Source organism: Sminthopsis crassicaudata, chromosome 4 (assembly GCF_048593235.1).
Source record: "Sminthopsis crassicaudata isolate SCR6 chromosome 4, ASM4859323v1, whole genome shotgun sequence".
In the NCBI taxonomy this organism is placed as follows: domain Eukaryota; kingdom Metazoa; phylum Chordata; class Mammalia; order Dasyuromorphia; family Dasyuridae; genus Sminthopsis; species Sminthopsis crassicaudata.
Window position 1 is genome coordinate 49,067,897 of NC_133620.1, and position 27,050 is coordinate 49,094,946.

The 27,050-nt window shown below is 34.2% G+C and overlaps 1 protein-coding gene across 2 annotated transcripts in view; it reads left to right on the forward strand.

Moving 5' to 3' along the window:
• The window catches only part of ATF6 (activating transcription factor 6), a 180,041-nt gene that overhangs the window by 105,483 nt on the left and 47,508 nt on the right, over positions 1-27,050 (forward strand). For both annotated transcript variants that reach the window (XM_074266443.1, XM_074266444.1), the window contains one exon: positions 22,634-22,718. In XM_074266443.1, the coding sequence (XP_074122544.1) occupies positions 22,634-22,718 (85 nt within the window). The remainder of the gene's footprint in view (positions 1-22,633; positions 22,719-27,050) is intronic.

Genomic DNA, 27,050 nt, shown 5'->3' on the forward strand with positions numbered 1-27,050 from the left:
TATTGTTTTTCAGTTAGTTTGCTAAGCACCTCCTGTTGCAAAGACTGTTGGGAAAAATCTCCATTCAGCTTCCCTTCCATGTCTTCAGCACAAGCAGAAACTCTAAATCAGAACGAACTGACTGTGACTTCTGTCAGTGATCTTCCAGAAGGAAGGAGGGCCAAAAGGCTACTGAATTAGTTGGTTTTTGTGGCTGTCTTCAAAAAGTCTTACAGATTATGTTTGGAACATTGACCTTGACAGTAATTACATGTTAAAATTAATTATTAATCAAAGAATCTGTAGCTGGAAGGATTCTCAGAGACATCCTTCATGTAACAAATGGAGGTGAAGTGACTTAGCCAGCTTTCCTAAGAGGAAGGATTTGAACCCAGTCTCTTTCTGCAGTGTGATTTTTTTCCATGATTCTCATTTCCTTGATAAGAAAAGAGTTATTGAGGAATTAATATTGAATATGAAAACCACAGTTGTACTGTGACTTATTATAGTAACCATTGCTTACTTTAGAATTCATTTGGTTTGTTGAAATGATCAGGTAATATCCAAAAGAGGATTGGAATGAATCACATGGACTAAATACTTTTAAAAAATAATTTTTTGTTCAGAGATAATAAGTACTAGATCGATACAAGAAAAGATAGCTTAAAACTGTAATGATTTTTAAATGAACAAGATAGATTTATATACTTTTGGGACTTTGATACTCTAGTTCATGCTGTCATATATTATGTTTAAAAAGTAAGCAGCTTAATATTCATAGTAGGAAATAACAGTAAACAAATTCATAAATTACAATTCATTTATATATTATCAGGAACAGTTTCTAATTTTAAATGAAACTTTATGGTTTGATTACAGTTGTCAATATATGAAACTATTGAGTAAATATTAATTCATGTTAAAGGAACATCTTGTTAATCTAACTTCTAGATCCTGATGATTATAGTACTGTCAAGAGTGTTAGATGCTAATGAACATTTGCTGAAGTCATAGGCAAAAGCACTTCATTGAAACATACAGAATTGACAGTAGAATTTGAAATAGAAGCCCAATTAATGATCCTTCTAATTGTTATTCTTGGCTGTAAATATGTGTTAGTTGTGTCTTACTTTCTAACTGACTGTGCTAAGAAAATTAAGCTTTATAAGTTTTGGGACTTATTATTTAGTTCAGTCAGAAAAAGATAATAAAATATTTGGATGTCTTTTGACATTTCTACAGCCACTTAAAAAGCTTACAAACTGTAAGTCCAGAAGAGAATAAGTATATGATGCTATTTAATATCTGTACTGTGTAATCTTATAACTTTAGAATACCCTTAATTATGTGACAAATTTCTAGAAATGGTGTTTAAATTAATGTCTAAATGAATTTGGGGATTCATAAAATATTTAACCTTTGAAATGATTTCAGTTTCCGAGATAACTTGCTTTATTTTGATAAAAATCAAACTTCCAGCTCTCTCTCTCTCTTTTTAAAATCAGACTCATGCTGATTTATCTTCTTAGGTTCTTAGGCCTTTTCTGTTCAATGGAACATCCTTGAGTAAATATTACTTTTTTATTTGTTCAAAGTCATAGCAGACAATAGAGTATTTGGTCTATCCTTTTTTGTTATTCTTTTAAAACAATATTGAATCCCAAGCTATAGAAATAACTTCTAGGTAATTTTGTTTTTTCCAATTAAAATGCAGTATAAATCCATATATTAACTTATGTTTGAAGGCAGATTACTGCTCCACTATTGAAGTTTTAACACATGAATCTGGCTTATCACTGAAATCTAATTTTTCTTCCATGTGTGACAGCCCTTCAAATTCTTGAAGATAGTTATATAATGGTAATAGCTAATATTTATTTGTAGAGTGCCAGGCACTATGATAAGCTTATATGATTGTTACAACAATCCTGGAAGGTAGGTACTATTATTATTTCCATTATATAGAGGAGGCAAATAGAAGCTAAATGATTGGCCCAGAATCACCTATCCATGAAATGCCTGAGACTAGATTTGAACTCCTGTCCATGTAGTCTACCTGCTTTGCCATCTAGCTGCCCCCATATAATTATGACTCCCCCAAAGCATTCTCTTCAGGCCTATCATCCCAAGTACCTTTAACAGTTCTTATAGCTTTGCCAAAAATGCTTTGTTTAGGCAATAAATTGTTCACCTGTATGCAGTTGATGTGGCTAACTAATGTTCAGCTAAGGACACTGCCTTTCTCTGAACCTCTGTCACTAAATAAGGTCATCCAGAAATGTGACCATCAGCACTCATGGCGGAACAGGTGTGCTCTGCTCAGGGGTGAGTGCAGGTGACCTGTCACCCTTGCTCAGGAACCCAAAACCTCCCAGGAGCTTATGTGGAGCCCGCTGTTGGCAAGCTCAGGGACCTTTTTTCTTCACAACTTGCTCATAGGTGAAATCGAGCAATTTGCTCAATTTCATCTAACTTATAAATCTGACTTTGGACTCCCAAAGTGTCTATTGAGTAGGAAGCATTTAAAAAAATGTTTATTCATGTGACTGTTTTACTAAACAGTGGGAGAGGTGCCAGGCTCTGTGATGGGCATACAAAGTGGCCAGTAGCCGGCAATTCAGAGTGGGAATAGGGACCTCAGAGACCATCTCTACTCATGTGGGAGGGGAGAAAGTAGGCTCCTGGAAGTTGTCATTTACCCAAGATTGCTCAGGCAGTGGCAGAATTTGAACCTGGGAGTTTCTGCTTCCAGAGCCCTTGTTCTATCCATGGCTTCTCCCTCCCAACAGGGGCCTTACAGTTAAGTAAGTGGTAGTACAGGTGAAAAGTAAGTATGTGCTCAGTCATTTGAGAAAAAAAAAGGGACAGCCCCAGGGGATCTAGAGAGTTTTGATGGTAATAGAGGGTGCTTGAGTGTGATGTTCTGTTTCTCTAGATTTTAATCGTCCTCTTGGGGGCAGGTCTCTTGGGGAGCTTCTGGAGGTAACCTTAGTTTAAGTTCAGTTCATTAATCTCAAAAATGCAGCCAGGAGTTAAAATCCTTTACTGTCTCTTTCCAAATCTTATCTCCAGATCCTTTATTTTGTCCTTCAAGTCTTGTCTCCTTCACTTGGGGTAGGCTAGCTTTCTTAGAGGCCTCTGTCTCTCTCTGGTTCCTGAGAGCTCTTGTCCGAGTGTCTCCAGCCAGCACGAAAGTCGAAGGTGGAATGAAATCTTGACTCCTCCTCCCTGAATCCTGGCTCCTTATATCCTCCCAGAGAATGGGATTGTGGGTACTCCCTGGGCTTGTGGGAGCTCCTTAAAAGTATGCTCTCTTAAAGGTGTGAAAGGTGTGAACTCTGAACTAGAGAATTGTTAAGTACCATGCTAAATTAGATAGCTAAAACCATTCCAGTGACTTAGCACCTTGTAAGAATCCTAACACTTGAGGAAGCTAGGGTTCTGAGAGGGCCAGGTGGAGAGAAAGCTCCTTCCAAGGTCAGAGATCAGATCTGGGGATGTTTGGTGTGAGGAGGAGCTCCTAGGACAGTTCTGCCAGATCTTAGACTTTTTGGAGGACAATGATAGGCAAGAAGGCTGGAAAGCTAGGCTGGAACTAGATTGTACCTGCCACTTCTTACCCTCCTTGGCCTTCTAAATAGCCAGCAGAGGAGATTTGGGTAGCACTACTACTGCATCTATTAAGCACTTGGTGTGTTCCTCAAGTTGGGAGTGTAAGACAAAAAGAAACTAGTCCCTGTCTGTAAGGAGCTTGCCTTCTAGAGGAAGCACCCATGTGCTTGGATAGATATGCAGAAATGTGTGTGAATATACATGCATAAGAAATAGATAAATAATGAATAAAGTATAATTTGACCTGGAGGATACTCTTGCCTTGGTGGATCAGGAAGGACGTCTTGTAGACGGTGGCATTTAATTTGAGCCTTGGAGAAAACAAGGGGCTCCAAGAACTGGAAGTGAGAAGGGGTCGAATTTCAGATGGAGATGCCAGTGTGGAGGTACGGAGGTGGGAAAGGCCTTGTTCTATGGGGAACACAAAGAAGCTCAGTCTGGATGAACTCAGGCTGGCCCTCTGTGAATTTACATTTTTGCTGCACAACCAGAAAACTTTTATTTTCCAATCATATATGTATTAAGTTTCACATTATTAGAAGCAAATGATGCATTATGATATCATCATCATATTTACATGAATTAGTTTTTCACTTACCTAGCAGAAATACAGACTAAGCTATGAGGGAGTGGAGAGGGTCTTTAAAAGCACCCTGAACATGTAGTTCTGAAAGGATGATAGTGTGGGTGACTTGGGCCTGTAGGGAAGGATAAGGCTGCTAAAAAGGACAAGGGTTCAAGAATCCACTTAAGGGTGTCTGTGAGGGCCAGCTGCCTTGTATTTCTAGTTTGTTGGTTAGGCTGTTTTCACTTAGAAAATAATCTAACCTATGTTTTTAATTTAGGTTCTCTCTTTAAGGGAGGGATTGGGGGCAGCTAGGTGGCGCGGTGGATAGAGCACCAGCCTTGAATTCAGGAGGACCCCAGTTCAAATCTGGTCTCAGACACTTAACACTTCCTAGCTGTGTGACCCTGGGCAAGTCATTTAACCCCAGCCTCCAAAAAAAAAAAAAATAAATAAATAAGGGAGGGATTTACTTGCTCTCTTTCCCTATCCCTCCACCCTTATATTTGATAACATTACCAGTTGGAATGGCTAACTGAGATAATGATGTATTAATATGTCAGCCAACTGTCAAACCTCATATTCTGAGGCAATTCAAGGAAGCTTGGGCAGAAAATTGGGCACCCCTTTTGAGGAACTTTAAAAGACTTGAGTTGTTAATGCTGAAACACACTTAAGCTTTGAGAGGAGATACAGCATCCATCCTTGAGCAGAGATGTATCCTCCTAAAAGACAATGATAGAGGGGCAGCTAGGTGGCGCAGTGGATAGAGCACTTGAATTCAGGAGGACCCGAGTTCAAATTTGATCTCAGAGACTTAATACTTCCTAGCTGTGTGACCCTGGGCAAGTCACTTAACCCCAGCCTTAGCAGGGGGGGGGGGGGGAAGACATTGATATGCAGAGGCATTCATTTATAAGACTGGAAGCAGTTTTGAGGAGTAGGATCTCTGCCAAGTTGAAAAGAGAGGCACAAAGGAGAGGGAGGAATGTGTGGGTATGTTGTGTGTGTAACTAGATAGCCCTGGCAAACAAGCTGCAAAGAAGAGCAGATGTGAAGAGTCCGCCCAGGAAGCAACCTGTCCAACAGAGATAGTACATCCAAGGAGATTGAAAGACACAGAGATAATGCAACACCACTGTTGTGTTTATAGCCATCCTCAGGGATTGTGTGTTTTTGTGGGAGGCTGAACCCCTGATTTATATGGGGGGAATATTTTGTATTTACCATTCTGTCTATGCCCTTTTTTTTTCCTTTTAAAAAAATATTTCTTTTTAACACATACTGCTTTATGAATCATATTGGGAGAGACAATCAGAGCAAAAGGGAAAAACCATGGGAGAGATTTAAAAAAAAAAAAAAGAAAAGAAAAGAAAAAAAAGAAATGAATATAACATGTGTTGATTTACATTCAATCTCCTTAGTTCTTTTTTCTGAACACAGATGGCATTTTCTGTCCAAAGTCTATTGGTATTGCTTTGGATCACTGAACAGAGAAGAACCAACCAACTTCCATAGTTGATCATCGCACATTCTTGCTGTTATTGTGTATAATGCATCCCTGAATCTGCTTGTTTCACTCAGCATCAGTTCTTTCCCGGCCTTCCTAAAATCAACTTGTTCATCTTTTTTTATAAAACAAGAATATTTTGTTACCTTCAAATACAACAACTTGTTGAGCCATTCCCGAATTGATGAGCATCTACTCATTTTCCAATTTTTTGCTACCACAAAAAGAACTGCTACAGACATTTTTGCACATGTGGGTCCTTTCCCCTCCTTTATTATTTCTTTGGGATACAAATGCAGTAATGACAGTTGGGTCAAAGAATATGCACAGTTTTATAGCCCTTTGGGCATAGTTCCAAATTGCTTTCTAAAATGGCTGGATTATTTCACAATTCCACCAACATTAGTGTCTTAGTTTTTCCACATCCCCTCCAATATATATATCATATTTTCTTGTCATTTTAGCCCATCTGAGAGGTGTGAGATAGTACTTCAGAGTTATTTTAATTTGCATTTCTCTAATCAGTAGTGATTTGGAGAATTTTTTCATGTCTATGCCCTCTTAAAAACCACCTTTGCTAAAAGCTACGTTCTCCAGTTGGCTATTAATAGAAGATAGCCCATGAGTCAGAGACATAAGCTTGAGCACCACCAGAATTTCACTCTAGAATCTTCAGGTAGGATGGGTTCTACATTTGTATGCTCTAAAATGCAATTTTAAAATGTCAATCAACCATCTAGTTAAAGTAGGTTTGACATATAATTATGTTATATGAAGGGGAAAGTTGACAAATTTCAGAGAAACTTTAGGCCATTTTTACAAATATTATATTCTTCAAGAAACATTGCCTAATTGATATCCTTATTTGATGAATTAATATGGGTGGAAGGGGCCTAATGTAAAAAAAAAAAAAATCTCTGTCTGTCCGTCTCTTCTCTCTCTCTCTCTCTCTCTCTCTCTCTCTCTCTCTCTCTCTCTCTCTCTCTCTCTCTCTCTCTCTCTCTCTCTCTCTCTCTCTCACACACACACACACACACACACACACACTCTCTTTCTCTCTCTCTCTCTTCCTGATTGTACAGATTACTACTTAAGAAGGTATCTGCCCAAAAAAGTATCTTCTACATTGTTGCCTAGATATCTAATGATCTCTAGTTTTTTCTTCCCTATATTTTAAATTGAAGCCTACTTTTATAATTAGCCTTTTCAGGACCTTTTAAAAAATATTTGTTGTAATTAATGTTTGTACATATAGGAGCTTGAAATTAACATAGTCTTCGTGATCCATCTATGAATTTTATAACTTAAGATATCATAGCTCAAAAGAGATGAGTGTAATTCATTTAAAATCTTTTAAATTAATTTTTCAAATTTAAGAGCATTTATTTTCTCTCCTCTTGTTGAAAAAAAATCCTTGTAACAAATATTCATAGTCAAGAAAAGCAGATTTCCATATTGACCATGCCTAAAAATATGTTTTATTGTTTTTATTGTTTTATTGTATTTATTGTTTTATTGTCCATACTGAGTTTTTAATCTCTCTTTCAAGAGATAGGTAGCATTTTTTATCTGATTGTTCCTCTGAAGTCAAGATTAATCACTTTATTGATCAGAATTCCTAAGTTTTTCAAAGTTGTTTTACAGTCTTCTTGTTATTTAAATTGTTCTTCATTCTGTTCATTTCATATTGGTCTTCTCAGTTTTCTTTCAAACTGTACATTTTATTATTTTTTATGGCATGGTGACATTCCACTGTATTCATTGTATCATATAGTTTGCTTAGCTATTTTTAGCAGATAGATTCTACCTCAATTTCTAGTTCTTTGCTATTACAAAAAGAGCTTCTATAAATATTTTTTAAAATATGAGTTTTAAGGGCTATATTATAAGAACAAGAAAAGCCACTAAAGGAGGGGAAAAAAAGCAATTTTTCCTTTTTAAAAAAAGGAAAAAGATTTTTCATTTGTAAAGTACACACTTGCTAAGATGCTCCCATCTTTTTCAGGTTATTTATTTACATTGAAAACTAATCTGAAAGCTCTTTTATCTAATTTCAACAGCTTAGCACTTCAATATGGAGCAGAGACTTGCTTGTCTCTTTCTACTGCTTAGTGATTAATCAGTTACATTATCGTCACTTAGGCTTGTGTGAATCTCAGATTTGAAGACTAACTGGAGTTTGGAGATAATTCCCTTTTTGGAACTCTGGTAGTTTACATAAGGAAAATGTTAAGCAGTAAAACAAGAACCTGGAATCTTAAAGTAATGGCCTTCATTTCCATGAGCATCTGTTTAACAGCTGGGTTGTGATGTTAAGAGGGTATTTTTTTTTATTTAGTTGGGGATGTTTCCACTGTTTGAGGTCCTCACATTACTGTTTATGGGGAGATGCAGATCTTCCAGTGGCGTGTTAGGATTTTTTGCCTTTGCTTTTACTTAGTGCAGACTTGCTGTCTTAGAGAAAGTTAGAAAAAGACCTCCTTTTTTTTCTCCAGATGGTTGTGTTCTCTTGAGGTGAATAAACATCCACCCATAGTGTCTCAGCTACCTTCAGTCAAAAGCTGCTCAATACATAGAGAAGTGTCACAATAAACTCTGAACTCTATTGTTTCCCCTTAGAAATATGTAAACTGTATGTAAAATTTACTTTTACATATGAACTTGAGTTGTTTACTGTATAGGAAACATATTAATTAGGGGCTGTGGGTCAGTAACAAAAAAGTAAATTAAAAAGCCAGAATTTATAATCCAATTAGAGAGAGAAGCTGTACACATGAAAATACATGAAGTCAGTATAGGGTGATTGCCACATAATTGTACAGCATACATCATAGCTGACAGAATGAACTACTGAGTAGGCAGGAAAGAAGTGATATTTTAGCAGGATTTTGGAAGATGGAAAAGAGGATAGGAAGTTAAATGTCAATCATTCTAGGTAGGGATATCTGACATATAAAATACTGTTAGGAACTACATTGCAAACATTTGGCTAAGGATAATATTCAATATCAGAACCAAGTATGCATTTCAACTTTTCTGTCACATTGTAATTGTTTAAGTATTCACCTAACCCAGACATGTTTTAATAAGATTAAAGATAATATAATTATACTTTTGGGAAGATTTAAAGTTGTTTTTGTTTTTTAGCAAAAGAAGGAAGTTTGATAGCAGATAAAAGTTGGTGTTGGAATAAAACACTAAATGATTACAGAGTAACCAGATCAGTAGTTAGTTTCTATTAAATTATGACTAGTCGTACTGGCAAAAAAAATCTGAAATTTAGCTAATATATTCTAGGCAGAGTACTTAACACTGGAAATACAAAGAAAAAAGAAAATTTTGTTTTCCCTCAAGGGTCTGATATTTAATAGAAGAGATGGAATGTATATAAATAAGATATACAACATATTTAGAGTATATGAAAAATAATCTTAGAAAGGAAATCTCTAACATGGCTAGTGGGATAAGGAGAGGTGAGTGGGGTGTTTTAATCTAGGGATTCTGTGAGGTGGAAAGATGAGGATAGAAATATTAATGTAGAGGATAGGTAGTGCAAAGAAATGGAGACAGGAATGAACATCTTTAAAACGTCAAACAAAGGATTTTATATTTAAGTCTCGAGATTTGAGTTTAGTGAGTGGGATTGCTAATGTGGTTATATTTCCACATTAGAAGAATCATTTTGGCCAACTATATGATAGATGGATTGAATGGGAGAGAAACTTGAGAGAGGGAGACCAACTAGGAGGCTGTTACAATTGTCCAATACATTAGAAGGCTCTGAACTAGGATTATATGGTTGGAGAGAAATTAACATATAGGAGAGAAGTTGTGAAAAGACAAAATTTGTCAGTGGATTGGATATATGGGGTGAGAGTTCAAAGAATGACAGAATCTAGATTGCAAATCTGGGTAATTGAAAGTATAGTGGTACACTTGACAGTAGTTGGCAAATTTGAAGGAGGAATAGTTTCAGAGGGAAAGATAAAATTAGTAATTTTTTGGATATGTTGGATTTTAGATGTCTACAGGAAGTCCAGTTTAAAACATGTAGGCATTTGGTGATGAGGTTAGAAGAGAAATCAAGACAGGACATATCAATATGTGAGTCATCTGTATAGAGATGATAATTGAACCTCTAGAAGCTGATGAAGTCACCAAGTAAAAGAGTACAGACAGTAAAGTAAGAGGACCCACGACAAGGGAGCCTTGGAGTAAACTCACATTTAGTGGACACGCTATGGATGAAAAGTGATCCAGTAAAGAAGACAGAAGAAGCAATCATAGAAAAAAGAGTAATTAGAGAAAACAAAAAGGAGACCGTATCCCAAAAAAAGGTTCAACAGTGTCATACACAACAGAAGTTAAGGGCTCTGAGGATTGAGTAAAGAGCATTAGATTGGATAAGTAAGAGCTTGTTAGTAGAACATCATGCTATAGAGGCTACCTGAACTCTCATAAATTAGTAAGTCCTTAAAAGTTTGCTCTATGCAAAATAAAAAAGAAATCCAATGACAAACTATAATAAGTGTAGTTCTTATACCCCCAGACCAATGCACAAAAAACCAGGCTAAAGCCTTAGCAGTAAGGATAATGGCACCTCAAATAAGGTGACCTGCAGAAGAACCAAAATATAGCCTGCAAGACTCTGTCCAAAGGCAGCAAGAACAGAAGGCTCTTCTAAGAAAAACCAAGGATGATCAAATGTTCCCAGATTGGTTAGTGTGACATTTTTAGCTCAAGAGACATAGTTTCTGGGTAACCTAATTATTCTGTTAATAAGGCTAATATGTTTATTAATAAAAAAAGATCAGTGGCACTATCAAATGACAATGACCTTTCATGGTGGTGGGCTCACAACTTATGTGCCTTCGGAAGAGTGGGTGTTCCTGAGGGTGGCAGTTTTGATTCATTAATAATTAATGAGAGAATGAATATTACGGGGACTGGGCTATATTCGAATGAGGGTGTTCGGATATTTGACTTGGATCACTCAAGTGGTAGTCAAAGAGACTTAACAATTTCCACATCACTGGTCTGACAAAAGGAAGGATTCACATTTTTCCAGACTTGTCTGAATAAAAACAGTGAGCAGAAATCTATAGTTTGTTTTCCACACTGGTTGATTTCTGGATGAAGAAGAAGAAAAGGGAAAAACCTTCTTCCTGATTCAATAATTAGTTATTAATACAAGAGAGAAACAATAATTTCTTTCTTTAGAATACCCCAGTATCTTAGAACTTAGGGAATTTTGAAAACTAAAAAGGAAAAAAAAATGGATTTTCCATAGGGATGACAATATTTGGGAGAAATTCAATTTTTAAAATGAAGTAAAAGTTCTTAAGGAAGTACTGCTCAGTAACTTTGGAAAAAAAAATGGTGGATCTTATCAAAGCATTAGAATTATTGAAAACTAAGATAGACCAAACCAAAATCAACAGTTTCATGAAGCAGTAAGAAATATTAGAAGATATATAAAAAACAACTGACCTGAAAAACAAGTCAAAGCAGAAAGCTAATTCAGTAAGAATTGAGGAACTCTCCGAAAACCATGAACCAAAACCAAACAAATAAATAGAAATCTGACATCTCAAATCTATTGTAACCAAAAGACTGTGCAATGATAAAAAGAATTCACCAAATCTCCATTTGAAAAGATCTCAAAGGGAAGAAGCTCTGTAATTTTTAGCCAAAATCTAGAACTCCCAAATCACAGAAAAAAAAGCATTAAGTACCTCAAAAGAGGTAGTTCAACTATAGAGGAACGATAAAAAAAGATCTTAAAATAGTTTTTCAAAAGGTAAAAGAAGAGAGATTACAGCCAAGAATAACCCAGCCTGAAAAACTGAGTATAGTTGACTTTTAATGGAACATAGGATTTTCAGACTTTCCTTTGAAAATACCAACCCTGAAGAAAAGCTTTGAAAACCAACACAAGAGTCAAGGGAAACCCAGAAAGTAAATTTTATTTGAGCAATTGCCTGGAACTCTCTGATGGAGTAGTGTTAACATATCCTTCAATAGAGCAGGGGTACCCAAAAGTGGGAATCAGTCCTGATTGGTTAATAATTAAGGAGAGAGTAATATGTACAATGAAGGCTTTACTCTTTACTCAGACCATCCTCAGCCTTGAGTAGTCTAATTAGAAAATTTGAGTCCTCCTCAGAGCCTGAGCAGAAAATAATTGCTACCTGAGTGGACTGAATCTGAACTGAAAAGTTAGTCCAATCTCAGTATAAGTAGTGTTCTTCATGAAATTGAACTTAAAAATCAGGACTTTAGAAAAAGAAGAGAGCTCTAAATCTCTCCAAATCATTGGTTATTAATACTCATTTCTGTCAACTAAGAATAATTGGTAGAAATTATAGGACATTTCAGTCAGCAATTTGGGATGTCCAAATGGAAATATGTAACATTGAAAGCTATTTCTTAATAGATAAATATTCAAAGGATATGAACGGTTCTCAAAAGAAAAATGGAAAACTATTAACAATCATATAAAAGAACGTACTACATCATTAGTAATAAGAGAAATGTAAATCAAAACAGTCCTGAGATTTTACCTCACAATAAGCAACTTGACAAAAATGATAAAAGATAATACTAGTCAGTACTGGAGAGATTATGAAAAGACTGGTACATTAATATATTGTTCATAGAATTGTAATAGTATAGCTCTTCTGGAAGTCAATCTGAAATTATGCAAAATAATAAAACAGCTAAAATATTTATACCCTTTTATTCAGAATTACACACGTAGCCATATACTCAAGTTAGTCACTGAAAAAATAAAGGCTGTTGATATATCTATGTATTTATAGTAGTCTTAAAAAAGAAGAAGAGGAAGAGGAAGAAGAAGAAGAAGAAGAAGAAGAAGAAGAAGAAGAAGAAGAAGAAGAAGAAGAAGAAGAAGAAGAAGAAGAAGAAGAAGAAGAAGAAGAAGAAGAAGAAGAAGAAGAAGAAGAAGAAGAAGAAGAAGAAGAAGAAGAAGAAGAAGAGTAGGAGGAGGAGGAGGAGGAGGAGGAGGAGGAAGAGGAGGAGGAGGAGAGGAAGAGGAGGGAGAGGAGGAGGAGGAGGAGAAGAAGAAGAAGAAGATGATGATGATGATGATGATGATGATGATGATGATGATGATGATGATGATGATTGGACCTCTTTGTTTCACCCTGGCTATAAGGCAGGAGCCACATCCCATTCTATGAATGCAATGGAATATTACTCTACCATAAGAAGTGACAAATATAATGAATACAGAAAAGCACAGAAAGACTTACTTTATCTTATTTAGAGTGAAGCAAATAAAATCAGGAAAACAATACATATATAGACTATAAGAATGTAAATGGAATGAAAAGCATCTTAAAAACAATCAAGTAAAAGTTGCAAAATTACAAAGAAAAAGCATAGTCCCAGAAAAGGCATATTAGAAGATACTCTTATCCCATTCCTTCACTGTAGTGGGTGGTCCATAGATGTGGAACATTGCATATATTTTCAGACTTTTTCAATATATTTATAGATTTTGCTAAATACTTCTCTCTTCAAAAAATTCTTTGATATAAGATATAAGAATGACTGTGGGAAAGGGCAAAGAGAAATTTAGATAATGCAAAAAAATAAAAAGCAGAATCAGGGAAAATGTATTTGAAAAACAAATTAGCTATCCAATTGTGAAATGGGTTGTTTTAGAGGTAGTGAATTTCAGTGGAAGTCTTTAAATAAATACTTATCAAACCATTTAAAGCATGATAAAAACCATTTATCATAAGTTTTATAGAAAGGATTACTCTTTAGTAAAAATGTCTAGATGACTTTTAAGGCTCCTTCTAACATGTAAATTCCATAATCCTAGGCATAATCCTGAATTGGGGAGACCCCTCTCCCCAATAATTCTAATATAGATATCAAATTATTGTAAATCAATTTGCTGAGCTAGAAACTATCTTTTTTTTTTTTTTTCAATTCATTTTTCCAAATTATCCCCTCCCTCCCTCCACTCCCTCCCCCCGATGACAGGTAATCCCATACATTTTACATGTGTTACAATATAACCCAGATACAATATATGTGTGTAAATACCATTTTCTTGTTGCACATTAAGTATTAGCTTCCAAAGGTATAAGTAACCTGGGTAGATAGACAGTAGTGCTAACAATTTGCATTCACTTCCCAGTGTTCCTTCTCTGGGTGTAGGTATTTCTGTCCATCATTGATCAACTGGAAGTGAGTTGGATCTTCTTTATGTTGAAGATATCCACTTCCATCAGAATACATCCTCATACAGTATCATTGTTGAAGTGTATAGTGATCTTCTGGTTCTGCTCATTTCACTCAGCAACAGTTGATTTAAGTCTCTCCAAGCCTCTCTGTATTCCTCCTGCTGGTCATTTCTTACAGAGCAATAATATTCCATAACCTTCATATACCACAATTTACCCAACCATTCTCCAATTGATTGACATCCATTCAACTTCTAGTTTCTAGCTACAACAAAAAGAGCTGCCACAAACATTTTGGCACATACAGGTCCCTTTCCCCTCTTTAGTATTTCTTTGGGATATAATCCCAGTAGTAGCACTGCTGGATCAAAGGGTATGCACAGTTTGATAACTTTTTGGGCATAGTTCCAAATTGCTCTCCAGAATGGCCGGATTCTTTCACAGCTCCACCAACAATGTATCAGTGTCCCAGTTTTCCCACATCCCCTCCAACATTCATCATTATTTGTTCCTGTCATCTTAGCCAATCTGACAGGTGTGTAGTGGTATCTCAGAGTTGTCTTAATTTGCATTTCTCTGATCAGTAGTGATTTGGAACACTCTTTCATGTGAGTGGATATAGTTTCAATTTCTTCCTCTGAGAATTGTCTGTTCATATCCCTTGACCATTTATCAATTGGAGAATGGTTTGGTTTCCTATAAATTAGGGTCAGTTCTTTATATATTTTGGAAATGAGACCTTTGTCAGAACCTTTACTTTTAAAAATATTTTCCCAATTTGTTACTTCCCTTCTAATCTTGTTTGCATTAGTATTGTTTGTACAGAAACTTTTTAGTTTGATGTAATCAAAATCTTCTATTTTGTGATCAATAATAATCTCTAGTTCTCCTCTGGTCATAAATTCCTTCCTCCCCCACAAGTCTGAGAGGTAGATTATCCTCTGTTCCTCTAATCTATTTATGATCTCATTCTTTATGCCTAAATCATGGACCCATTTTGATCTTATCTTGGTATATGGTGTTAAGTGTGGATCCATATCTAATTTCTGCCATACTAATTTCCAGTTTTCCCAACAGTTTTTTCCGAATAATGAATTTTTGTCCCTAATGTTGGTATCTTTGGGTTTGTCAAAGATTAGATTGTTATAGATGTCCCCTTTTTTGTCCTTTGTATCTAATCTGTTCCACTGATCTACCGGTCTATTTCTCTAAGGGACTTTCTAAAGGCCATTTGTGCAGAGGGTTCCCTGACTGTTATGGAGAAATTTTGCTACTTTATGGTGAAAAGGCCAAATTGTCTTTGTTAGTCACCCTGAACAGAATTATAGCTGACAAAGCTCTGCTCTCAGTGTGGATAAGTTTGTAATTTGGCTGTTTTGCTAACCCAAGATTTTAAATGCCAAGAGGCAAAATTTTGCCCAATAATGCAGATGAATCAAGTTATTCCAGCTGGTCGTTAAAGTTTAAGGGGCACAGAATTTTTCTTTATTATATTTTTTTTCCTGTTTATGTTTTTAGTTGTCAAGAGTAGTATTTCCTAAAATATACTCTAGGGACACATTAGTTTCTATGAGTGTCTCAAGACTAGGAATATTTTTTAGAGCAAAGAAAATCCAGTAAAGCAAGGGTGAATATAAAGAAATAAAGATCCTTGAAAGATAGAGAAGTTTGGGAATACAAAATGAGGGTTTTCCCTCAGATTCAGTCAGATAACACTGGAAGAATTGTTTTGTGCCTATCAGACTTGTCAGCTGGAATGATAACTTCTCTATTCCATTCCTCTATACTCTATTCTAACCATGTATATACTAGATCATATGCCCAATGGGATTTCTATTGGGTTCCAACCTTTACATTTATATGTCTCATACTTCATTTTGTAAACTGTACCACTTGCGTGGATTTGCACCTTCCCTGAGAGTCTTTGCTCAGGAATTTATAAACTTGTAGAGCACCACAATCTAATGTGCCAGCCAGCCTTTCCCCCAATTTTACTTATATTGCACCTAAGGAGTTTTGTGTTACTTCTTTCATACACACATCCAAAGACTAAATATGTTTTTCTTTAAAACAGTTTTTTTAAAATCCATATTTAAATTTTCTCTTGTATTTTTTTTTTTTTTTAACCCAGTGAACTGGGTTCCTATGGCCTATGGCCCATGATTTTGATTGTGTTATGTGCTATGCAGCTTAATCCTGAGGAAATCCACTTCCTACTAGAAGTTAGGAACATAGTGAGTTTTCTGAAGTAAAACATCTTGTAAACATTATGTGTGACAGACTCTCACATGTTAAAGTTATTGATACATTTTACTTTTGATCCTTAAGATATTTCTTATGATTGCCACATTATTGGCACTCAAAAACAATGATGCTTTATAACAAGTTTTAGTGTTTTAATTGTTTCATCTTAAATTCACACACTTCTGTATCTCTAAGTTCTTTTTTCAGTCAACAGAGTTCTACATTTTGATTGCTTAGTTTGTGGGGGTGATATAAATCAATAAGAAATATCTTTTTAACATGGAGAGGGTCCTTATAGATTTATTTTTATCTACAGTACACTTGATTTGACTTGAGCAAAAGGAAAAAATCTTGTTGAATATAGATTAGATTCTTTTTTGGACACAATTCTCTGAACACTGGCACATTTTCTGAGCTTCATTTTCCTACTATAAAGTAAAGAATAATAATACCTCTGGTATCTTATTATAGAAATATGAGGCTCAAATGAAATTGCATTTAAAAACATTAAAACATCATGTAAGTATCAGCTCTTATTAGTCTTAGTCTTCTTTACATATATATATATATATATATATAGAGAGAGAGAGAGAGAGAGAGAGAGAGTCTTCTTTAGAAATCTCTCTCTCTCTCTCTCTCTCTCTTTTTTTCTCTCTCTCTCTCTTACACACATACACACACACAGACACACACAGCCTTCTTTAAAATATGCTGGTTTATATAATCATTTTGCTTGGTAAGTAAACAGGGGGAATCCTCTGGTTGTTGGCTCTAATTTAAAGAAAAATTGTAGAGTTTGACAAGGACCCCAAAGCTTTAACACAGACGTTGAACTTTGCACATAGGCTTTCAGGCTGTTCTTTTTCTGTGTGACCTTGCCAGGGCTATCAGGTTTGAGGTGAGTGCCAAAATTGTCATTCTGTCAAAGTGTAAACCTTGGCTCAGTGTATGGCCATCTGCTGTGAAGTAATAATTTTGATTTATTCTTCCTTTGGTTGACACATACTAATGGAGCAGATGCAAGCCTGTAAGTTTTCTTTTATTGGTTTATAGTTTTACTGCATACATTAATGACACAAATAGTGCATTCATATTAGTATTTATATTAGCTATTTCCAAATTGAGGATGAGTAATGCATTTTGCTTATGTTTTTAATATGATGGGAAGCTCTAGACCAGAAAATTTTTATAGTTTTTTTTATAGTCTCAATTTACTTAATTTTACTGCCTCCACAAACTTTATTTTCAGGATATGTCAGATTTTTGTGTGATTTCAAATTTCTAATTACCATTGCTTCAATGAATGGACAGAATTGGACCCAATTCAACAATTTCTCTAACTACTGGAAAATCAACAGAGAGCTTAGTGGTTACAGATGAGAAAAATTTTAAAGTAAGGGAGTTGCCTCATATTTATTACTGTTTTAATTCTCCTATCACACCAGTTTTTTTTTTTTTTTTAAAGGAAATGCCTTTTATTTTCATCTTTGACCTGAAAGACAGTGTGTGAGATGACATACCATTAAAAAACAGAAACTTTCTAGGACACAAAAATAGATTAAAGAAACCATAATACAATTAGTTATTTCTCAGAAACAGAGTTATGACATTTTCATAATGTAGTGGAACAAATTCAGGATTTCAAGTGAGAGGATCTTGGTTCAAATGCAGGTTCTGTTGCTACCTGTATGATTGAGCAAATTGCTTCACCTCATATCTATAAAATGAAGGGCTTGGTCTAGATGACCTTGAGATCCCTTCCAGGTCTAAATCTGTGCTTCTTTGGTACTATGAAAACAGATCTTTAAATTTTTTATTTTAGAGCTCCAATTCAAGTAGCAAAGAAGTTTTATTGCTTCCAAGTCCTTTTTCTTTCACTCAAATAAATCAATACCTGGCTTCTGTTGTTCATATTTTTTGGTTTGCTGCTTCTTTTATGTACACACCAAGTATAATTTTGTATTTTGTCTATTTGTGTATATGTATTATTCTTCCCTTCTATAGAATATGAGTTCTGTGGGGATAGGAGTTATGTTGTGTCTTCCAGTACAGTGAACTGCTTAGTACATGTTTATTAAAGCTGGGCAATCTATTTCAGGCTGACACTCAGGTCACTTTACCTTTTTGAAAACTTCTGTTTCCTCAACTGTAAAATTGAGGGGGTTGGATTCAATGACTGCTAAAGTTCTTTTCAATTCTAAATCCCAGATCTAGCCAATATATTTTAAAAGTGTATATGTCATGGCTTTATCATAGAAGTGAACTCCAATATTTTTTAAAATTTTAAGCTTATTAGTTTTCTAAGTAATCAGGTGAATCATTTCAACATTTGATGAGAAACTCAAAACATATTCACTTTTTAATATTTAATTATATATTTCCACAGTAGTCCTCATTCAGGTAAAAATGTGACATTTACTCTCAGATGCTTTGTGCCATCTCTGACTGAGATTGTTCACATTGGCTTTCCAGACCTTCTACAATCTAACCCTTCTTTCCCCTCCTTCCCCTTCCCTCCCCCCCTCCCCAGTTTTTCTAATATGAGTTTAAACTCATATTTCATTCCACATGTTCAGTGTTGCAGCTAAACTGTCCCTTAAAAATATTTTGCAGATACTTTCTCATTTTTATGCCTTTCTTTACTCACACTGTTCCATATACCTTTTCCTCTTTACTTATTAAATCCCTAGCTGTCTTTTAAGCCCGCTCAAATACCACCTATTTCATGAAGCCTTTTCCTGTTCTGTCAGTTGATAATGACCTCAGGCTTTAATGTAATATTTTGAAAATCTGAAAAATTTTGAATGTTTCAAATGCACTTATTAAAGTTATGTAAGTGTCATAAAGTTAAGGACATTTCTATTGTGAGTTAACAGAGCTTCTTTTTTAGAGTAAGCATTTATGAAATGTTATAGAATCAAATGGTGTGCTCTGAGATATAGTCAAGTTTCATGATTTTTCTATTGAAGACTCTGTAAATGTTGGACAGGTCTCAATTAAAAATAATATGTTACTGGGATTGGTGGTGTATGCTTATAGTATCTTCTGTTGGGAACCAGATAATTTCTTGAACTCTGAAATTCTGAGCTCCAAAGGGCAATGCTAGTATGGAGAGTCTGTCTTTAGAGGGGAAAATACTTCTCTTTTCATGCTAAATATTGCACAACATTTTATCTCAAACTCATTTTCTAGAGTGAAATATTTTGGTGGTGTTATCTAAATGTTGTAAATAAAGAGTAACTAAGTAATTGTTGATTTTAATACTGATTCATTCAATTTAGTCTCTGATGACATCTCAACGTAATCTGAAAATTTTATTTGGTGATTGGTGATGTCTTCTTGAAGCAGGACCAGAATACTGTCTTCTTTAATTCTAATGAGAAAGGCTCTTTGTGCAGTTTTGCTTCTCATATTTTCATGCCTTTATTATATTGGTTAATTTTAAATTGCATTTAATGATGGACTTTCTGAAAATGAATGAATTTGCTGAAATGTTTTAATAGTTTTATTTTCCTCTCTTGAACTGGAATTCTTTTGCTAGTGCATTAAAATCTTACTCAAGTAAAAAACTGGAAAATAAAGAAGAATATTATATGTGGTAATTAAATGAAATTTGGCTTAGTAACATAAGAAATATTCTATGAGCCATATTGGAACCTTCCCTGAATATAACAGCCCTCGTTGATTGATCTCTCTCTTCTTTGAACTCTTTTCAGCACTTATAGTTAGCATTTTAATAGTCTGTTTCTTACCATTTAACTTAAATATGTGCCATTTTTTGCATCTTTTGTTGTCAGAACCTGTCTACTGTTAGTAAATACTTATTGTTATTCCAGATGGATGACATTCTCCATACACAGTATGATCCATCTATAAAGATTGAAATGACATATGAAGGGACTAAGAACCTCAGAATCTTTATACTGCCTCTGGATATAAGTTTTACTGTTTGTAGAAAGAAGATAGAAATGGAAGCAAGCACATGGCAATTAGATATACTGAAATTTCTTTATTTTTTTTCTTTACCTAAGTACAAATCAGTACTTAAGAAACTAAAAAACTAAATATAGTTTAATGAGAGATGAAGCTTTATGAATCTGTGCTGTTAAAGCTTTTCCTCATACAACTTTTACAGCGTAGTTCCTAATGCCCTAGATTGCTTGATTAACCCTGAGTGCGTTTTGAAAGGAATGAAAAAAGAATAAGTACTTATTAAATGATTACTTTGTGCCAAACACTATACTAAATGCTAGCAGGCAAATAAGACAGTTCTTGTCTTAAGGAATATATGTTTTAATTGGTTATGACAAAATACAAAGAACAATGGATGATAACTTGTATGGATGGACACATGGTTTGGAAAATGGTCTAGGATCCAGCTTCTAAAATTGATAGGGTCTTGTAACTGACTGTGGGGCCACGAAATTATGATTTATTATCAGTAAATGTTTGTATCTAATTTTATATATCTATATATATGAAGTCATGTAAAAATTTCTTGGGGCAAAAAAGGGTCGCAAATGGAAAAAATTTAAGAAGTTTTGATCTAGAAGTAAGGTAGAGACCTTACAGGATAAGTGAAAAATTCACCTATCAGAGCTCAGAATCCTAGAACAAGGTGCAACATATGTGAAAACCTTAAATTAAAGTCTTTTCTGTTTGTTTTGAAAACTTCAATAATTATACATTGACATATTAATCTAGGCTACTGCATTCATTACATTACATATGTATTCAAGAAATGATTTTTTATTTTAAAAAGTTGTTTTCTAGATGTTTTTCCTCTAATAACTACTTTGAAATTTAACAAAAACCAGAAAGATGTAATATTCATAAACCTATATTTCTAAAATGACCTTTTTACTGGAAACTAGATCTCAGCAGGAAATGCAACATTAAGTCTGACACTATCCTTACCCCATGACCAGTGCTATTTAATTGTGTTTATTTTAGCAATGTCCTTAAGCTTGGGGTTTGTTGAGGATGTAAAGAACTAGGGGGAGGGATTATGTTTTATAATTGTCTTCCCATTCAATTTTAATAACATAAAATTATATTTAAATTATAAGAGCTAAACTCTTGCAACTTAATCAAGAACAAGAAGTTGAATTTTTTCTTGTTTGGAATGCAGTATCTTATAAAATATCCCAGAAATGCATAATCTTTACATCTAACCATTTGGTTTTTTTTACTAAGTATTCCCTTGCCACCACCCTCAAAATCTAATAGAATGACTTCACCAAGTTTTTTTTTTTCATGAAAATACTCTTGAAAAATTTATAAAAATTACACACTGATAATTTTGCTATAAAACACATAAAGTACAAGCATTAATGTTGCTTTATGTGCCTCAGTGGTGATAATGCTTTTCACATCCTGCACTTTAACTTTTTAAAAAAAAGTTTATTTAAGGAATAAAACAAGCATTTTTATAATAGTACAATAAAGAAGATAATTATATGTGAAATTGTATTCTTATAACACATTTGTATCAATTGCTTTACCCTCATACATTCTAAATCTTTCCTTTCTGTGTCCTTCAAATATAATGAGAAGTCTAGCACTGAACACAAGTGTCTAGTATGTGATAAAGCTTTAATAAATGCTGTATAACCATAATCATTGCCATCATCATCTATAAATCTTTGTTGAAAGAATGAATAGTTGAATGAGATCCTAGCAAAAAAGCAATTCAAGCAAATCTGTGAAATTCTGATTTAGCCTAATTAAACTAGTTTTACTAAATGATGTTAGTATTCTCATCATTTTCTATAAAATCAAATAAATTACATCACTTAGGAAAAATGTATATAGATAATGCAAAACAATAGGTAATCTTTATCAGTTGTATCTATCTTAGAAAATATGGTCATACACACGTATATATTCTTAAATATATTCACTCTCAGCTACATTGGGATATAGACCCTTTCTGATTTTTAGTTTTGGCATCTCAATATCTAGGTGGTAGAAAGCAGCAGGCCAAAGTCAACACATTTATATTAAAAGGTAAATTATGTTCACATTTTTCCTTTCTTCATTACTTATTTATCCTAGTTGCTCTATTAGTTTGTAAGCTTTTTTAAAACCAGGAATTGCATTTATTGTTCAGTTTGGAAAAGGAACTTCCATTTTCTGATGTCTTGAAACTACTTAAAGAGTTTATGACTTCTAGGGAGAGTTTAAGGGAGAAAATATAATTAAAATCTGAGGATATCTACCTTGTATTAAATGATAGTCACTTCCTATATGAGTTATTTTATGTTTACTACTTGTTGAAATATATTTTAAATTATTGCCTTCTCTGTTTATCTTTCTGTTATCTTTCTAATATCCTTTTGTGGTATTCATTATTATTTGGTGTTCACAGTTAAAAAAACAAATTTAGAAGTTTGTAAAATGAATCAAATAGGAAGTTTTAGTGTATTATGAATATTAACTTCTAATTCTAGCTTTAAACCTTATTATCTGGCATAACACAGTTCTCTCTGGCATTATTTTTAGGATCATCTGCTATTACCAGCTACCACCCATAACAAGACCACAAGACCAAAGATGTCAATAGTTTTGCCAGCAATAAACATAAATGGTAAGTGAAACTTATATTTATCAACTCTATCAGAGTTTTTTCCAAGCCAGTGCTTTTTAAACATTTTTTTAAACGTTTAAATCATCATTATTTCGAATTTGTCCTCCTATTCATGTTTCAGTAAGTTCTATCACTCAGTTGTGATTGTATATTTTCAGAAATTTTCAATTCTGTGTAGGATGAGGAATAATAATAATAATGGTAAGAAAAAATTTCCATTCCTCTGATTTATTATTTTAATTCCTTCTTTATTCTCACTGGTTGTTTTCTAAAAGTTTATTTGTAATATAATTATTTAGAACATACAAGATATTTTCTCATATTGTAGCTATAATATACTTGAACCCAGAGTATTCATGGTATTGTTGCATTATAGGTATAATTAATACTAGTATTTTAGTCTTATAACATCTCACAGTACTATGAGTTTTACAGTTAATAATTTATGATTAGTTATGCTATTATACTAATAATACTTCTCTGTATCAGAGTTTTAAAAGGCATTTATGGCTTGGTTTGTTATCTAAATACTTTTTTAATATTTTATATAATAATGTGGTTTCTGGTGTTACATGAAAAGGAAATCCTATGACACGAGGAACACTTCTATCTTTTAAGAATAATATAAGTTGCTTCATTTAGACATTTTTATGTTGTATTATTCTATAACTAAATACATGTAGTGAGTTCCTTATAGCTTAAACTTGTAGTTCTTAATATAGAGTGGTTTCATGCTTTAGACTTTAGAATGTTTACTATGTAATCACTTTTTGATAAAAATAAAAAGATTTTTTTTAAGCCAAGGCTTTCAGAATAATTAAATAAATGCTTTCTGTCTTGCAACCTTATATATAGTCACAGTGAAATCTTGTCTCTAAATCCAAGCTTCTATATACTCATTAAAACCAATTAATTTAGAACCAATGAAGAATCTTTGAACACTATATATTTTTTTTATTTATTGAATATTTCCCTCCAGTTACAATTTATTTTTACATTTGTTTTTAAAATTTTTGAGTTATAGGCTCTCTTCCTTACCCTACCCACAATTAAGAAATCACTTGGAAAGTTAGACAAAACATTTCCATTAAAGTCAAGTTGTGGGGTAAAAAACCATAAATCTCCTACCTAATGAAAATAAAAACCTTCAAGATCAATTGTTTAAAAAAAAAAGAGAGAGAGAGAATGCTTCAGGCTATATTTAGACACAATCAATTTCATCTCTGGGTATGGATAGAATTTTTCATCACAAATCCTTCAGAGTAGTTGTGGATGATTGTACTACTGAGAATAACAAAGTCATTTACAACTGGTCATTCTGGAACACTGCTATTACTTTATATACAGTAGATTTTACTTTTCTTGAGTTCATGGAGGACTTTCCAGGTTTTTTTTTTCTTTTCTTTTTTTCCTGAGAACATGCTGCTTATTTCTCATAGAACAATAACATTCCATCATAAACACACACCACAGTTTTTAACGAGCCATTCCCCAATTGATGGACATCCCCTCAAATTTCTAATTTTTTTTGCCCTGAGAAGAGAGTTGCTATGAATATATTTTGTATATAGAGATCATTTTCATTTTTTTTTTCCCCCTGAATGTCTTTTGGTATTCATACCAAGTAGTGGTGTTGTCAGGTCAAAGAATATGCATGAATTTATAGTCCTTTGAGTACAGATCACATCTTATGATCATTTATCAATTGGGGCATGCCTCTTATTTTTTAACAAATTTGACTCAGCTCCCTCCATGTTTGAGAAATGAGGCTTTATCAAAGAAACTTGCTTTGAAATTCTTTTTTACAATTACTATTGCTATCTGTATTTCCTTCCATTTATTCTCTCTCCTTTCACTCTGTTCCTCTTCAAAAATGTTTTAGTACTGACTCCTTCCTCACCCAATAAGATGATGTAATTTTCAAGAAATAATTACCATGTGAAAATTTAGTATAAGAGGTAAAGAAAAATCTACATATCGATTATTACACATTGTCATGGATAGATGAGCTTGAAGTAACAAGTGATTTTACAATAACTACCATTGGCAGACACATATTGACTGGAAGTCAGGAAATACTTTTAAATAAAAATGGTTGCCTGTTATTGTAGGCATTTCCAACCACAAACATTTTAATTCTATCTTTATACCATTGTTGAAAATTGTATACTTGTTTGCATTTGCATTTGTTTTTTCTTATGCATTATCTTGTTTGTCTGCATTAGCTAAAATACTTTTTAAAGTTAAAAGATGTCTAGTATCTTCATCATGAAAATCTCTCAGTATTTAACAGAATGCTCAGTACATAGTGAAAGTCCCTGATAAGAAAATATAGTAGAAATAGACTCCTTTCTCACTTCCATTCATTGATGAAAAATTAATAGTGTTATCAGTATTAAGTGTTGCAGAGTATAGCTTGGATCATCTGAATTAATACCTGCAAAGAAAGCAGACTTAGTTCTGTTGTTTAAAAAAAAAAAAATCCCATTAAGATCCCAAGCAAATAAAACTTTGGGTAGGAAATGTTGAGCATTCTGTGTTAATTTTAATGTTATAGAGATATATGGACTGTCCTGGGCAGTAAACAAGCCATCTGTTTATCTTTCTCATGGCTATTTATATGAGTCAACTTAGAGAATTGAGAAAAGTGACATGAAAATTCTCATAAATGCATTTAGACACACAAATGTTTTCAGAAGAATTGAATTGAAGAAAAGCAGCATTTGGATGCAGTAGATAGTACGCTAGCAAGGCTTATAGCCTAGGACCCGCACTGTCAGCGTGGCCCTGACACATGGGCATTGTTAGCTTGTTTGTCCTGGGTGGTCCTTTCCTCACCAGGAACCTCGGCTTCCTTGTGTTTAAAATGAAAGAGTTGGAACCTATGAGCTCTCCAATAGTTCTCCTACTTCTGAAATTCCAAATTTCTTAATCTTGTTCAGACATTTAAGATCCACCACCATCTGGCCCTCACCTAACTCACCAGCCTCCTTACATGTTCCTGCCTTTCTTACACTCTGTACAACCCTACTGGTCTTCCTGGTTTTTTCTCACCCATTACACACCATCTCCCATCGTTATTCCCTGTGTCTGTGGTGTACTTCTGCTTTCCTTCAAGGCTCAGCCCAAGTTCTGCTTTCAGCAGAAAGACTTTCCTAATTTCCCTTCAATGTCTTAATGTCTAAATCATCTCATCTGTTTTTTTCATATATTTTTTATATTTCCTTTGATTTACAAGGGGTTCCTTATGAATGAGGACTATTTCATTTTAGCTTTTGTAAATTGCAATTCCTAGATATGTGTGTGTGTGTGTGTGTGTGTGTGTGTGTGTGTGTGTGTGTGTGTGTGTGTGTGTGTATACATACACAAACCTGCCAGAAATAGGATATACCTTACTTTTAGTCAGTTCATCCTTAAGAGTGCTATGCTTTTCTGTTTCAGGAATGGGTGTTTCTTCTTAAGGCATATTTTGCTTAATTTTTTCCATCAAGATTTGGTGGTAGGTTAGGGAAACCCCTGGTTTTACTTTATACAAAGAGTGATGCGAACTCCTAATGTTGGGCCCAGATCAGTCAGCTATATCTCCATTTTTCTTGGCAAGGAGAACTGTTTTTTGAGTCTGTTGTTGGATTTAAAAATGCTATAGCTAGAAATCTATTTCTTTTTTTCTTTTAGAGTTCTTTATATGTGATATCATAAGATTTAGAACTAAGAGACCATAGATATTATTTAGCCAAACCACATTTTTACACACAAGGAGAGCGAGTCTTTGAAGATTTAGATGACTTGGTCCTGTGGCTCCAAATCCAACATTCCATACCAAATTTCTGCAAATGTCTGCATCCACCTCCAAGAGAAATGTGGCAGCGAGGTGGTGCCACTGTGCATTGAATGCTTGGCCTGCATCAGGAAGACCCAAGTGCAAATGCTGCCTCATGCACTCAGTTGTGTGACCCTAGGCAAGTCCATGGGTTCAGGAAGAGTCAGATTTGACTGAACTTCTGAACAACAGCAAACTACACGTGATGATCCTTGTGGGTGCATGTTGACTTAGAAAAGTTTGCTTAAATTATTATTTATTTTGTTAAACATTTTCAAGTTACATTTTCATTTGATCTAGAGTGTTATGGATTTCACGAAGCCAGAAATTGGTCCTGGTGCCCTAAGGCATATGACACCCACACATGTGTACACACACACACACACACACACACACACACACACACACACACACGCTGTGGATTACAGATCTGCATACCGTCCCACACTCTTCCCTGACCCTCCCCACGTTCCCCTTCCCTAGCCAACTAACAAGAACCAAACTTACATTTA